Source organism: Peromyscus californicus, unplaced genomic scaffold (assembly GCF_007827085.1).
Source record: "Peromyscus californicus insignis strain IS unplaced genomic scaffold, ASM782708v3 Scaffold_14__1_contigs__length_90479793_seg_2, whole genome shotgun sequence".
Taxonomy (NCBI): domain Eukaryota; kingdom Metazoa; phylum Chordata; class Mammalia; order Rodentia; family Cricetidae; genus Peromyscus; species Peromyscus californicus.
Genome location: NW_026294436.1, coordinates 63,942,762 through 63,959,075, shown reverse-complemented (window position 1 = coordinate 63,959,075; position 16,314 = coordinate 63,942,762). Strand labels below are relative to the sequence as shown.

The 16,314-nt window shown below is 40.6% G+C and overlaps 1 protein-coding gene across 1 annotated transcript in view; it reads left to right on the top strand.

Annotated features, from left to right (window-relative positions):
- The window catches only part of Smyd3 (SET and MYND domain containing 3), a 582,966-nt gene that overhangs the window by 125,834 nt on the left and 440,818 nt on the right, over positions 1-16,314 (top strand). Inside the window, exons 3-5 of the mRNA XM_052737779.1 lie at positions 2,286-2,393; positions 3,552-3,609; positions 10,029-10,165. Of these exons, the coding sequence (XP_052593739.1) occupies positions 2,286-2,393; positions 3,552-3,609; positions 10,029-10,165 (303 nt within the window). The remainder of the gene's footprint in view (positions 1-2,285; positions 2,394-3,551; positions 3,610-10,028; positions 10,166-16,314) is intronic.

Here is a 16,314-nt window from a genome sequence, read left to right as displayed (position 1 = left end):
GCCTTCTTGGAATACATTCCTCCTCTGATTTAATATTTAGTAACATACGTCTTCCTTTCTACTAGATGAGAATTATGGAAGTCATTATGCTCTGTTTCCGCCTTGCTTATAAAGCAACTTAAATAAATGTACAAACACGGCACTCACTTAGTGTCCATGGTGAGCATGCCAAGGGGTGTCCTGTCCTTGTTGATATTTGGGAGGTTTGTTTTAAACCCCAGATCACAAGCCTTACTTTCTCGGTCTAATATTAGGATGGTTTCTAGTATCTGTGTTACTGAGAAAATTAAATGCAATGTCTTGTGTTAATTGCTTAGGCATGTGTCTAGCACATTCTGGAATGCTAAGTGGATGTCAGAGGACTTTCCTCAATTCTACCAGTGATTTTTTTTAGCATTTTATGTTTCTGCTGTTACAACCTATTCCTTTTGCAACTTTCGTTTTTCCTTTTTAAAAGATAGGTTTTCATTCAGCACAGGTTGATTTGAACTCATTGTCGTCGAGGATGACCTTGAGCTCCTAATCCTTCTTCCTCAGCCACCTGAGTGCCTGGGTCACAGGCACATCATCTCTTTTTCCTCTTGTTTCCTCCTCCTCATCTTGTTTGGTGGCACTAAGGCTTGAACCAGGGCTTCAGGGGCTCTCTCACTGAGCTGTGTGCCCGGCTCTTCTCATACTTCTTTCAGTGGAACCTCTGTAGTCCTGCTTAGATGGGTGTGAGGTATAAATGCTGGAAGGAAGGGTTACAAGGAGCGTTAAGCAGGATCTTCATAGTCAAAGTGAGCAACTAAGGCCGGGCGGCGGTGGCACACGCCTTTGATCCCAGCACTTGGGAGGCCGAGCCAGGCGGATCTCTGTGAGTTAGAGGCCAGCCTGGGCTACAGAGCGAGTTCCAGGACAGGCACCAAAACTACACAGAGAAACCCTGTCTCGAAAAACAAAAATAAAAACAACAACAACAAAAAAAACAAAAAAAACCAAAGTGAGCAACTGGGAGTGGAGTTGATGGCCGAAGCCATAGACTTGTAAACAAGCTAGATTACTCGGGGGCTGGCCAGGCTGACGCAGGAAGTCTTTTGTAGCAAAAGGCTCACTCGAGCACACGTATGTGTCAAATGTCTAATTTTTATGAAGTAAGAGTGTGTGGGGCACCAAGTGTGTCAGCGATAGAACATACGGGACTGTTGCTCTAGCTGTTACCCTCTCCTCAGGCATCAAGTCCTTCCCTTTGGTCCACTCGCATCTAGATGTGTGACCAGTCCGCTACTCTCTCCAGCCTCATCACGTAGTTTCCTGCCTGTGCTGATCAGAAAATTTATTTTCCCAACTACATGCTTTTTCAAATGAAAAGGACTCTGTTATAATTAAGCCAGGAACTCGCTTTGTAGACCAGGCTGGCCTCGAACTCACAGAGATCTGCCTGCCTCTGCCTCCCGAGTGCTGGGATTAAAGTGTGCACCACCACAAAGCGAGTTCCAGGAAAGGCACAAAGCTACACAGAGAAACCCTGTCTCGAAAAAAAAAAAAAAGGAAAAAAAAAATTAAGCCAGGACATAAGTATGACCTTGTACAATCTTTCACAAACTGCATATCATGGGTTAGCTCCTTTCCTTTGAGAGCTACAATCTTTATAGTTTTCCATCTGTTAGCTCTCCTGGCATACTTGACTTTTTTATAGCAAGGTGGAAACTCAGAATGTTGAGTTTTGATTTCCCTAAGCCACATGTTTTATTTTATAGCTTTAAGTGATATTTTCATTTGTGAATCTGTTCTTTTTATTCTTTCTTTTTTCTTTCTTCTTCTTCTTTTTTTTTTTTTTTTTTTTTTTTTTTTTTTTTTTTTTAAGACGGAGCTTCTTTGTGCAGCCTTGGCTATCCTAGAACTCACCTGTAGACCAGGCTGGCCTTGAACTTACAGAGCTCTGACTGCGTAGGCGTGTGCCACCCCTGTCTGAGTGATATTTTCATTAAAAGACTATCCTTATATATTACTGAACATTAAGTTTAAGTGGTTCTTACTATGGAATTTCCCAGCCTGGTCATGACCAGAATGCAATTTAAAGGACAAGGTGAAGCTGAGCTGTCGGTGTCTCCATCTGGTACCTACTCGACCAAGATTAAGTTCTGGATCATTCGAAGTGTTACAAAATGAATTTTGTATTTTGCAGCTATAGTTAGGTTGTTGAAATTAAATTAAGGTTGACGAGTCTCAGTGTTCAGAACTGGCTTAAATGAAAGTTAACGTTCGCCTCCAATGCTCTTCCTGCCCTGCTCTTGTCTTCACAGAAAAAAGCTTGGCCTGACCACAAGCGAGAATGCAAATGTCTTAAAAGCTGCAAGCCCAGGTATCCCCCTGACTCCGTGAGACTTCTGGGCAGAGCCGTCGTCAAGCTTGTGAGTACACAACTCATTAGAGAGGCCTGGATTTAATTGATAAAAGCAATTGCTATTCCCGTTCGTACTTAAGGCTGAGACGGAGTTCATGTTAAGGTGGGTGGTGGGTTATCCCAGGCAGTGCGTTGAGACAAGAGCTCATGTTCCTATCAGTCATTGACCTGATGGCCGTGAGGTGTACAGCTGCAGTCCATAGCGCTCTTGTAATCTCTTTCTTGAATGGGGTTTTGAGGTAACAGATGTTAGCGACTAGTACTTAGGTTTTCTTCGTAATGTTTTTCCTATGAACACACGGCATGCCTTTATTGTCTTTTCAAGTGAGGACAGAATTAGATAATGATATATTAAGTTGACAAATACTTATTTCTTTTCTTGTGTAGTGCCATGATTTGTGATTTCTGCAGTCCTTTTCCCTGTAATACAACAGAGTCTGAAATCCTGCCCCCAAGACACTTCCAGATTGTTTTGCTAGACTGTGGCATAAATCTCAGATTATTGCAGGGTCTAATTTGGTTCCTTCATTTATTCATTGACTTTTGATTTTTTAGTTCCCATTTCTCCACCCTGAACTTTCCTAGAGGCTTTTGAGAATGTGAAAGTGTGGGAACTTCTCGTAAAGAGTTTTTTATTTGGAGATAAAGCTGCTTAGGTGAAGTTGCAAGTTAGATTTTAAAGTTGTTACTAAGTAATTCCAAAAAAAGCTGAAGAGGCCTAGAGATGAGACTTCCATGTTTGGTGGTGCTTATTGCCCAGCCTGATGGCCAGAATTCAGTTTCTGGAACCTGTGTGATGGAAGGAGAGAACTGACTTCTTAAGTTGCCCTCCCCCCCAGTGAATGAATAAATAAATGTTTTAAAAAGTTATGAAAAAGGATATATAGAAAATAATCTTTTAAAAAATTTCATTGAAGCTGGGTATGGTTGCACATACCTCTAATCCCAGCACTCAGGAGGCAGAGGCAGGTGAATTGCTATGTGTTCGAGGCCAGCTTCGTCTACAGACTAATTTTCAGGACAGTCAGAGCTACATAGTGATGTCGTGGTCCATCATGTCTGAAAACAAGCAAACAAAAATGTTCATCAGATTATCCAAGTGTAGTCAACTCTACTTATTTATATATTGGAGCAATTACCTGTGTCTTCTTCTTTTCCTTCACAGATGGATGAAAAACCCTCAGAGTCAGAGAAACTTTACTCGTTTTATGATCTGGAGTCCAGTAAGTGATTATTCATTAGTATCTTAAAACTAAATCTGTCATTTATTAGCTGAACTTCCCTCCCTTCCTCTTCCTGCTTCTCCCCTACCTTCCTCTCCTCTCCCCAGAGGTTCCATCCAGGGCATTCAACCTGTGGGTCACAACCATCAGAAAACACATTATTTCCCATGGTCTTAGGAACTGAGAAAAATGCTCAGTAGCAAAATAACAGTCATGAAGTAGCAATGAAAATGATTTTACGGTTGGGGATCACTACAATATGAGGAACTGTATTGAAGGGTTGCAATTTTAGGAAGATTGAGAACCTTCTGGGTCTAGGACCTTACTTATGGTAGGCACACACGTAGCCACTGAGTTACCTCCACAAATTGCTTTTAATGACGAGTCTGCTTTTCTGTATTTATTGCATGACACAAACCTAAAGAAGTCTTTGTTTTTATAAACAACTAACACACAAGTTTGTCTAGTTGATTCTAGGGTAGGTTGGGCCACGTATAATTTTTCAAAGATCCAGAGTAGGCATGATAGCATAATTGAACAGATGGACTCATCTTCATAGAGGAACCGTGGTGAAGGGTTGACACTGTCAAGAATTATTGAATATGGTGAGATTGTTAGTTTTGTGAGTTTTTTCAAGCCTTTTTGTAAGCACTACACAGTTTTTTCCATGAATAACTGAAACTTTGCAGTGAGAGTAGGAAGTTCAAACCTTTAAATGACAGCAGATGAGCTCCTCCCTTCTACTTGGAAGCCTAGAGAGGGAACTGTCAGTCAAGCAGTCCCTTTTCTGGTATCTGGACTGTGCTGTCCAGGTGAGGCTGATTTGGACATTTAATGGTCACTCTGAGAATGCTCCACCTAGAAGGACTTCTGTTTCAGGAGGCCTTGCTCCAGCAACAGTCACTCCAGACCCTGCACTGGCCTGAGAAGGCAGGAACCAGAGCCAAGCCTTGGTGAACTTTAGATGACCCTGCAGCTGTTCTCATTCAAGATGGGAGTGGGAACACCCCTTCATGAACTCAGAAAGAAGCTGTTTGATTGGTTGAACTAAAAACTGTTCTTTGATTGGTACAAATGCAACCCTTCATTTGCATACCATACTTTCTCTATTCCTGGCTCTATCATCATCAGGCTGGTCATCCAGTTTTTAAGTCAGCTTGAAGAATCCCTCCTGAGCTGACTGGTTTTTTAGCATTTAGCCCATTAAAAAGCTTTTCTCAAATGGACTTCTCTTGCCTACCCATGATTTTTATCATAGGTAGAGTGGACTGGACTGGTAACACAGGGAAAGGTGTGGTGGTAGTTGAACAGTACCCGTGGAAGGGTAAAGTGTGACTGACTCAGGGATACAGAGTAAAAACAGTGTAATTGTTGAAGCTGAGGCTTGAGAAGGCAGTGCACAAGAGACTAGGAGCCTTGGTTGGCTACTGGAACAGTTCCTGGGAGCTGCCACACCTTGCAGATTGAAGGTTCCTACATCCAAGGTGCTTGAGAGCTGTAACGCTAGTGCTGGGGTCCTGATACCCTAGGCTCAAGAGCTATCATACTTAGCTGGTGCTGACTGCTACCAGCTGCTATCACGAGATGTTGCTTAGAGCCAAGGATTTCAGTAGCCACCTTGTGTCGGTTTGGTGGTTTGGTAGCACTTGGAGTCCAGGACCGTACGCCTCTAAGTCCTGTATCCTGTACTTATCCTGTGTGATGAGCCTTTAGCTTCTAAGGTCTCCAGTTATGCACCTGTAGTTTTTAAGAATTGAATTTAATCTTTTGAATCTGTTAATCCAACCATAATCCTTTGCCATACGAGGGAGTACTCATGATTTCCTCACGAGCAGAACCGAGGGATCTCATTCAGGTTGTTAGTGTCATAGCTGTTAGTGTAAGTGGTAACTTTTGTCTTCTGTTTCACCTCCCTTCATCCCCTTCTCTCTTCTCTCGGTTTCCTCTCCACGTTAGCCAAGAGTGATGTAGTGAACAGTGCCATTCTAGGGAATCCTTGGTGTCGTCATTCCTTTAGATACTAAGAAAAGCTGCAGGTACAGATGACTTAGGCCCTGTGACAAGTATTGCGCATTCGTCTTTCCTGAGCTCCCATGGTGGTTGCCAGCTACTAGGGATGCCTTAAGTCTTCCTGGTGTGGGTGCAAGTACAGTCTGGTTTATTTTGCTTTTGGACAGTCACAGGTCCTCTTCACTGAGGGTATAAGTGGTTCCAGTCTCAACTAGCCAGAACTCATAGACAATGTATCTTACACTTCTGGTTAGAGGTGAATGGATGATCTTTAGATTTATAGTTCTAGGAGCTTAAGTGCCAGTGGTAATAAATTATTATTTAATAATTCATGCATTAGGGGGCTGGATCAATGGCTCAGTGGTTAAGAACGCTGGCTGCTCTTCCAGAGGACCCAGGTTCAATCCCCAGCACCCACTTGTCAGCTCACAACTGTCTGTAACTCCAGTTCCAGGTGATCTGACACCCCACACAGACATACATGCAAGCAAAACACCAATCACTGCTCATAAAATAAAAATAAATAAATTATTAAAAAAAAGAAATCATGGGTTAATTATTCTGTTGGACAAATAATTTGAAGGAAATATGCAAACCTGACATGAGGAAGAGTGTTAGTTCAATTTGATGTGTCTTTTCAAGTTTTAATAGAGAACTAATTAGTCATTTTTCTTTGTAGTACTGCTGGATAATTAACACCATTTACAGTGAAATTTGACTATTAACATTAGCCCTGCTCAGTAGCAAACCATTACATTGCCTTTGGTGAAATGCTCTTAGGTGTTATTAGTGTGATGGCATACTCTTAGCCTTAATATGCCATTTGTAATGATATACTATTTAAATATGGTATTATAAGTTAAACTAATGTTCAAGGAGGTCATATTGGCTTTAGAAAAATCTCTTTATGTGTGTTTTTTAGAAAAATGTAATTGATGCATAAAGTATCTAAACACATTTATGGGGGCCCAGTATATGTGTATAATATGTAACAAAAAAATCAGGGAAGTTAGCATTACCATTTCAAAAAATGTATCATTTGTATGTTTTGGGAACCTTTTGAAAGTTGAAACGTTTTAGTAGAGTAATTCAGCATAAATATACAATAAATAGTGATAGTATCAGAATGACAGGTGTTTTCTCTCAAAAATGGATCATGTTTTTGTGTTGGGAAGCTTCTTACTATTTTTATCTGGTAAGGACTTAAGCCTGTATGCTACAGAATAGCAGTACTGATTCCTCCTAGCTGACTGTATGTTGGTACCCATTATCTAACGTCTCTTTACTCCATTCTCCTTTGTCCTTTCTTACATCCAGTGATCACTATTTCACTGTTTGGTTTGAGATCCTCTTCTGCCCTGGTTAACTTTGTCCATTTGATACAGCCTAGAGTCACCTGAGAGCAGAAGCCTCCAATGAGAATTGCTTAGATCTGTTTGGCGCGTGAACATGTCTGTGAGGGATCATTTAGATTATTAGTGCATGTGGGAGAGCCCAGCCCATTCCTTGAGCAAGTGGTCCTGGGCTATGTAAAAAAACTAGGTAAACATGAGCCTGTGAGTGAGCCAGAGAGTGAGCAGCAAGCAGTGTTTATCCATGACTTCTGCTTCGAGTTTGGGCCTTCTCTCAATGACTGACCTGGAACTGTAAACCAGGTAAACCGTCTTCCCCTAAGTCGATATTTTATCACAGCACCAGAAAGGAAGCTAGACAACCTTTTACAACTTCCTCCAGTAATGGGAACGTGTGATCCTTGTCTTCCTGTGCCTGCCTGATTTCACTTAGCATCGTGTTCTCCAATTTTGACCCAGAGTTGAAAATAACAGGCTTTCACTATTTTTTTTTTTAAATGCCTGGGTAGTATTTTGCTGTATAGATGAACTGTATATTCTTTATCTGTTCGTCCTAATTCCTTGTTTTGGGGACTATACCTAGGGCTGCAGTAAATTCGGACGGGCACACACCTTGTTGACACAACACTGTTTTGCACAGTGACTGCACGACATTGTATAGGAGTGCCCACATTTCTGTATCTGTGCAAGTTGGCCGGAGTGAGATGATGTCTCTTCGTTTTAGTCCACATTTTCTGATGATTAGTGCTGTGGAGCATTTTGTCACATGCCTGCTCATCATTTGTTTATCTCCTCCTGAGGACTGTCTATCTAGAACATGCTCTTTCCTTTAAACGAGATCTTCACCATCAGGTCATATTGCTATTGAGTTATTTTTATTTGTTACTTATTTATTTACTTTTTGTTTCTACTTCCCAACAAAAGTTTCTTCTCCCTCCCCTCTTCCCAGATCCTTCCCCACCCTGTCCCTTCGCCCTGCTATGGGTTCTTTTGAGTTCCTTGTATAGTCTAGATATTAGTCCTCTGTGATGAATCACTTGCAGGCTTTCGTATGCTATGTAGACTGTCTTTTTGCTGCACCGATTGTATTCTTTGTACAGATTTTTGTTGTTGTTGTTTGATTGGATCTTATTTTCTAATTTTTGTTTTCTCTTGATAGTATTTTGTTGCTATATCCTTGTGCTCAGGTCAGTGTCCTAAATCTTTTCCTTTATGTTTTCCCCCTAATAGTTTTATGGTTTGGGATCATATACTTACATTTTTGATATGTTTAATATTGCTTTTGTATATGAAGAGATAGAGCTCTAGTTTTGTTCTTCTATACATGAATATCATATACTTATTTTTTTGATAATATTTTTTGTTTAATATTGTTTTCATATATAAAGAGGGAGAGTTCTAGTTTTGTTCTTCTATACATGAATGTCATATATTTATGTTTTTGATATATTTAATATTGCTTTCATATATAAAGAGGTAGAGTTCTAGTTTCGTTCTTCTATACATGAATATCATATATTTATGTTTTTGATATGTTTAATATTGCTTTTGTGTATGAAGAGAGATAGAGTTCCAGTTTCATTCTTTTATGTATGTATACCATATATTTATGTTTTTGATACGTTTAATATTGCTTTTATGTATGAAGAAATAGAGCTCCAGTTTTGCTCTTCTATACATGAGTATCTACTTTGCTGGCACAATTTAGTGAAGGCACTGTCTTTTCCTTTAATGTGTATTTGTAGCAACTTTGCCGAGAACCATTTTGTTGTGTGAGCATAGATTAATTTCTGGCCTATCTGTTCTGGTTCAGTGGTGGGTGCGTCTGTTTTCTTGTCCGTGGAATACTCTTTGGTGGTGATAGACTTGTAGCATGTTTTTCAGATCAGATATTGTCACATCTCTAGCGTTTTCCCTCAGGGTTGCTTTGGCTTTCTGATTATTTCTCCTGTTCCTGTGAAGGACGTCATTGATAATCTCTAGGAATTGCATTGAGTCTGTAATCACTTAGGGGAGTGTGGGCATCCTAACAATATTAATTGTTCTAACTCATGAACATGGGTTGTCTTCTTTAATGTTTAATGTCCTTCCTTCCTTCCTTCCTTCCTTCCTTCCTTCCTTCCGTTTCTTTCATCAGAATTTTGTAATTGCAGAGGGCTTTCATTTCTTTGGTTAAATTTCTTCCTTTCTGTTTCATTTTGGGGTCACAATTGTGACTCATGTTGTGGATTTTTTATTCTGTCATCGTTTGCTATTAATGTATAAAAAGTCCTAGTAATTTTTAGGCTGGTTTTGTTTCCTGAAACATTATAGAATTATTACCAGTTTTAGCTCTTTCCTTATGTCTGGAATCCTTCTCTTTAACCCAAACATAAGGAGAAGCAGCACAGCCTCCAGCCCTGTCTTTCCTTGTCCAACCTGGAAATAACTCAAGGTTGAGATTTATTCAGGCCATCCAGGTTTTTGTTATGATACACATTTTGTCTGACAAACTTCAATTGTTTAAACTTCACATGAACTTTAAATGTCTCATTTTCTGCCCTTTTAACCTTTCAGATAATACGGTTTATGAGTCAGTTGTGACCTGCTTATGATATATTATGGGGAATAGTCAGTTTAAATTCACTGGCTTAATTAGGATTTATGACAGTACAGTTGTGCACTATGATGTGAAAGATCTGGCAATGTGCAGCTGATTTTGGTTTACTGTACTTCTAAAGCCTGTCTGTGCCTGTGCATGCATTTATTTATTCATTCTATCTATCTATCTATCTATCTATCTATCTATCTATCTATCTACCTACCTACCTACCTACCTACCTACCTACCTACCTACCTATCTACCTACCTACCTACCTACCTACCTGATAGCGGTGTCATCTATTTTGTGGATAAAGTCAGACAGAATTTAATCATTGTGATATGTATCACGATTTATAGTTGTCCGAATAGATTGCATGCCAGGAAATATCTTGTTTAATAGCCAGTATTGAACACCTGAAAATTATCCATGAAGTCCACTTGGTGATTATACTATTTATTTTATTTACAATAAAGATATTAACAAACTCACTGAAGATAAGAAGGAGGGCCTGAGGCAACTTGCAATGACCTTTCAGCATTTCATGAGAGAAGAGATACAGGATGCTTCTCAACTGCCGCCTTCTTTTGACCTTTTTGAAGCCTTTGCAAAAGTAAGTTTGAAGGTTCATCTCCTTGCTGGTGCCGTAAGTCAATCCTTTACCTTTACTTTCTTGTTGCTTGTAAACATGTCTAGAGCCTTGATGGGATATTGAAGACCGTTAATGCTTTGTATCACGCCCCAACTAAATGAACAGGGAGTGGAAGAATTCAGTATTGCCTGGACCGAAAAGGGTGTTACTTTTCTGTTTTACCAGTAATTTTGCTTGGAGATTATTCATTGCTAATACTGTAAACATCCCCTTTGGAGAGTTTACTCTCTTTTCTCAAAAGAACACAGCTACCTATTTCATTGCTTTCTACTGAATATTTCATTTTATTGTTGGACTTATTTTTAATGTTGGTTGTTTTAGCCAAGTGAAAAAAAATCTATGGGGATCTATTCTAGTTAACTGATTTTTAAATAACATGAAAGCATATTGGTTTCTGACTTAAATAATTTAAAGATCAGATTAATGAAATCTGAGGTTAGAGATAGGAAACAGATTTACTTAGTGTGTTATCTGTGCTCTGTTAGTAGGAGTTACAGGAAGCGTTCTGTTGGAAAACGAGTCTGCAAGTTTACTTTGGCCCAGGCAGCAAGGACGCAGTGGTGGGGGACGGCGCGTGCCCGGCACTCCCCGTACTGCTCTGGGCCTGCCATCCTTGTCCATTTGTTTCTAATGTTCGTCATGTTTGACATTGGAAGATGACTTTGCCACTCACCGTGAAATTTATAAACACATATTTTATAACATCCCCTGGTTATTTTCACGTCTGCTTTCAAAATTACCTGTTTGATAAGAGTTTAAATGTGATTACTTTGATTGCTAGAGATTTATTCTAGTTTTTCCCCTCAAAGTTATTTTTAGTCTTTAAAGTATGTCCTATGGTTTTCCGATAATACAATCTTAGCATTATATTCTGGTTTGTCTATAATTTAAAGTTGATTGGAAATATAGTGGCTACTCCCTTTTTATTTCATATGTTCTTGGCAAATTACAGCCTCTAGTAGTTCCATAGGTACTGTGCACAGGACTTCCTTGATGTTAAACCCTGAAAATGCAGCACATGTCTTATCGCGGCCAGTACTTCATGTCTCACATTAATAATGCTGCTGCTTTGTGGTGTCATTTCTGCTGTTGAAAAACCTCCCATAACAAGTGTGATTGTGATTAATATTCACGTAAAATGTCTTCAAATACTGCTAAATCTAAAACGTGAGTTGATACTTTGTTCTTGTGATTGTTAAACATTTTCAATGACGTTATCTTGTGGAACTCTTTCCACGTTATGGATGAGGAACGTTCTGGCATGGTAATGAAAGTGGGTACATTTTTCTGGACCAATTTTCAATAATAAGCTCCCTTCCTTCCCACATACTTGTAGTTGTGCTTGCTATAAAAGTGGAGCATCTTAGCTGGGCGGTGGTGGCGCACGCCTTTAATCCCAGCACTCGGGAGGCAGAGCCAGGCAGATCTCTGTGAGTTCGAGGCCAGCCTGGGCTACCGAGTGAGTTCCAGGAAAGGCGCAAAGCTACACAGAGAAACCCTGTCTCGAAAAACCAAAAAAAAAAAAAAAAAGTGGAGCATCTTAAAAAAAAAAAAAAAAGTGGAGCATCTTAGGACTGGAGGAGGCTCAGGTGGGACAATGCTGACCACACCAGCAGGAGCTGCTGACTTCCAACGCCAGCACCCCTGTAGAGGCTGGCTGTCGGGGTGCACTCTTGCAGTCCTAGTGCATAAGAAATGGTGACAAGTGGGTCTGTGGGGATCACTGGCCTGCCAGCCTTGCCCAGTCAGGAAGTCCCAGGTCTCAGTGAAAAAGTCTGTCTCAAAAAACCCTGGTGAGTGGTTTCCAAGGAGCCACAGAATACACACCACACAAACGCACATGTGTGTGCACACACAGAGGACAACATATATATTATTGAGATTTTGGAGAATAATTGGGCTCCGATATGTAACTCGTCCTAAAATGTACTTTAGCAAAAGTCAGAGGAAGCAGATAATTAACGTGGAGCTCCTGAGCATCTTTGCCAAGGTGTCGTCCGTTACTATTTTGTCACTTGTGGTTGTTTTTGTGCTTATACATTCATTTGTGGGAGAGCTCACTCTCTTGCTTTTCCTTTCTCAGGAAAATGATCTTAATCAAGCCAATTAGTGTCCTGCAGGCTGCAGAGAGGCGCTACTCAGCCCAAAACACTGAGCGCGTAGAGGAGCACATGCGCCTCTTCCAGACCACTGGGATTAGGTGGAAGGCACTGGGCAGAGAACTTTTTCCTTTTATTATCATTTTACATTTAACCAGAGAGAGGAAATGGGTGGCACCACAATGTATGCCCTGTAGTAGGCTGCTTCTGCATGCCCTGTAGTAGGCTGCTTCTGCATGCCCTGTAGTAGGCTGCTTCTGCATGCCCTGTAGTAGGCTGCTTCTGCATGCCCTGTAGTAAACTGCTTCTGCATGCCACCTGCCAGTTGTCACTTCCCAGGACTTCCTCGTGCATTTGTCCTCCTTGGTCTTTGGAATGGGGCTTTACCTGGCCTCAGTAAAAAGACCATGTGTTCTGGTTTGTTTTTGGCCTCTTTCTTTTATATTCATTTATGTCATATGTCAGCATTAGACTCAGTACCCTTTTGTTTCAGCCTTGGTCTTTGTCACCAAAGGCCCACGGCGTATTTTGGTAGGGAGGGAATCATGTGTATTCAAGCCAGGCCCAGTGGAGGACACAGTGGCTAATCCCTTAACGCTTTCTCTTCTTGTGGCCCTAGATGTTGCACCCTCTGGTGTTTCCAGTGGAAGAATAACAGCTCCCCTCTCTTAGAGCAGGTTCTTAGAATGCTTCTAAAGTTGTAGTTTTTGCCTAGCAAAATTTCCCCCGACACTCTAGAGACCTTGCTGCAGAGGTATTTTGTGGGTCACAGTCACAAGAACTTCTTAGCACCGGCATTGGCTTTGCTTTTATCACTCCCACATAAATGCACACACGAACAGCAATTAGCGTGTAGATCCTAGGAATGTCCCATGTGCTATATCCTACGAATTTGTTGCTTGGTTGTAAAGTTGAGCACCATGAGATGTGTCAGAATGATCCCCGCCCCCCCCCCCCCCCCCCCCCCGCCTCAGTACAGGTATCAAGGAGGCCTCTCACTGAGAATTAGAAATTGACCTGAGTTAGAGAAGATCCTGCCTGCAGATTACACGCAGAGGTCTTGACTGGTTGGTGGGGAGTGTGGCTCTCTGATTGGCTACCCACGGGGCCATCCACGGGAGAAGACTGAGAAGGGCAGTCTGTGGAAGATAGGCTCAGCTGTGTGACTCTTCCTGTCAGAGCTGAATGAAAGCTGGATGCTTACTGCTCACATTGATGGTGACCGCCACTGGCCTCCAGAACTCCCCGCCACAAGAGCTGATGCCGGGGGATCTGGCGGACGAGAGAGAGGCAGGAGCCATTCCTAAGTCCTTGATTGGGTAGTAGTGGTTTCTTCTTTAAAGTGTATGTTCTTCAGGCCATAAAACGATGAAAGTCAGGGAAGGGAGGCAGGTGGTGACTGCCTCTGAAAGTAATAGAGGCAGCTGAGGGGCAGGAGGTGGCCGAAGATGTCAGTCAGAGCATAGAGGAGGCGATTATTCATATGCTCATTAAAGGTAAGGGTCTAGCTCTCCCTTCGCTTCCTCCCTGCAGCCTCTCCCCTCATACCACACATTTGTTCTTCTGCTTTTATTTTCTTGTAAAGTTTCTAGTTAGGTGTTAAGGTGGATTCATGTAGGAAGGACTAATAAAGACCACTATAATAAAGTCTTCAGGTTGAGTCCTAAACATTTGCTCCCAATGCAGAAAAAGAGGAGATACTCATTATGGTTATTAACTTACAAGATCAGAAAAAGTACAGCTAATGAGAGGACCGATTGATTTACTTATTTAAAAAAAAGTTCATTTTATTATTTTACGTGTTTGGGTCTTGCTTTCATGTAGTTAAGTGTACCACATGTGTGCTGTGCCCTCACAGGCCAAAGAGAGTGCTGGATGTCTTGGAATTGGAACCACATACAGTTGTGAACTGCCATGTGGGTGCTGAGAATCAAGCCGAGTCTTCTGGAAGAGCAGCTAGTGTTCTTAACCACTGAGACGTCTCTGAAGCTCTCAGAGGACAGGTTTACATGGATGCTGTGTGGTATGACAGTTAAGCCGTTTTCTCCAAGCAAGAAGTGAAATTCTCCTGATGTGTATTTGTTTATCTGTGCATTTGTATGTACACGCGTGCGCGCACACATGCATATGCACATGCACAAATAAACAAATACAGATAGGAGAATTTCATTTTTTTGCTTTGAGAAAATACCTGCATGTGTTCTTATGTGCACTGGAATAATAACATCATTTCCTTTGTGGATAAAAATGAGGACTGACTGTAAGTTGCTTGGTAGAGTTCTGGAGCATACTATGAATGTCTCCTACTGTGGCTCCACCTCCTTGCATTATTGGTATTTGAGTATAAAATGTCAGCATTTTATGTCTCCCAGTACTGCATTCAGCCTTGAGCACAGGCTGCTCCTGATTGTAATCCAGACTTTCAGGCAGTTGCTCACTGTTGTGCTCAGCGCTGGTGTCTCTTGAGATGCCGTCGATTACCTAGCTGTCTTGATGAGAAGAAATTTTGCAGACAGAAAAGGGTATCTCTATCCTCGTAAGCTATTTTTGTTTCAGTCCACAGCTATTATGGCAAACATTTACTTCTGTCTTCACTCATAACAGCCCACTTGACTCCTGAGTGTTTTCTGTAGGTCATGGAAATCTGTTTCATACTTGTACCTGAAGAAGAATAAGCTAAATTACAAGTGTTTTCGTTATCATAATTTTCTGAAATGGACTGTGACATAAAATATTTCTGTTCATCATAATTATTGGAAATGTTTATGAATAGCCTAACCGTAATTTTAGCAAACAGCTTTTGAGTTTTTTTTTTTTATAATAAATGCACAGAAAATATTTGTGTAGGAGTTAGTATAGGGTTCTAGAGAAATCTATCTTTTATTCTGGGTTGTAACTTTTCTAAAAATGAATTTTGACTGATTAGAAACATAATAAGATCAGAGCAATAAAGTAGAAATGGAACAAGCTGCACAGAATATTCCAGAAATAGACATTAAATTGGAAGCAACAGTAACAATGACCTTCCTGACCACAAAACATGTGCCTTTGTTAGTGTCCCAGAGCTCTGCAGCACTGTTTAATTTCAGTGTTGTGCTGTTGGCATAGAGTTTTTTTGATTAGAAATCCCACATCTGTTTGAGAAGATGTTCCCTCCCCCTTTTTCCTTCAAACAAAACAATAATTCTTCTGGTTCCATTTTATTCTTTAAGGCACCTGTGCCTTCTTAAATGTAATTTTTAATTTGATAAAATATAATTTTTAATGCATTTAGCTGCATTTGCAGTGTATGCTGGTTGTATGAATTTGAAAGAGTACATTAGAAGGTGGCTTTTTTGTATTGGGGACACTGAAATTTTATATTCTGTTTCATTATGAGCAAATTCTTTTTACTTTTAATTGGAGAATTCAGAATCTGTTATAACAAGAATCTTGTGAATTAATAAGATGAGAAGTGATATTGATTCAGTGTTTTGAGGGACATTAGAGATAAGGCCAAATGAAACAGGGCTCAGATTCAAAATCATGACTTGCATTTAGCTGGAGTGTACTATCAAGATGTGGAGTGTTGATAAATTACCCCATAATTTTAGTAAGGAATTGACTGGGAGAAAAAACTTTAAGCAAACCTTTCTTTTATTTTTTTTATTTTAATTCTCTGGGAGACTGCTCATCAGTAAAACGAAAGAGCGAACCTTACCTTGATATATTCGGTTTTCAGTCTAGAACTTGCCGTTGACTTGTGCTAGCTGTCTGTGCTGGCTGCGCTGGTGCTGGGTGACGCCAGTGCTCTGTGTTGTCTAATTTGCAGGCAGAATATTACCTCTTGTTGTTTGGAAAGGTCATGAGTATGTGTGCGTTTGCCACTTGAGGGCTTCAAGTTCACATCAGACTAAATTTTAGTGCCTTTTTGTTGATGAACTCAATTGGCTTTCACTACTGCGGCATGCTATAAAGTAGTAAGGGAAGCAATTTTTTGAATTAATAAAGTGATGGATTATCTAATTACAA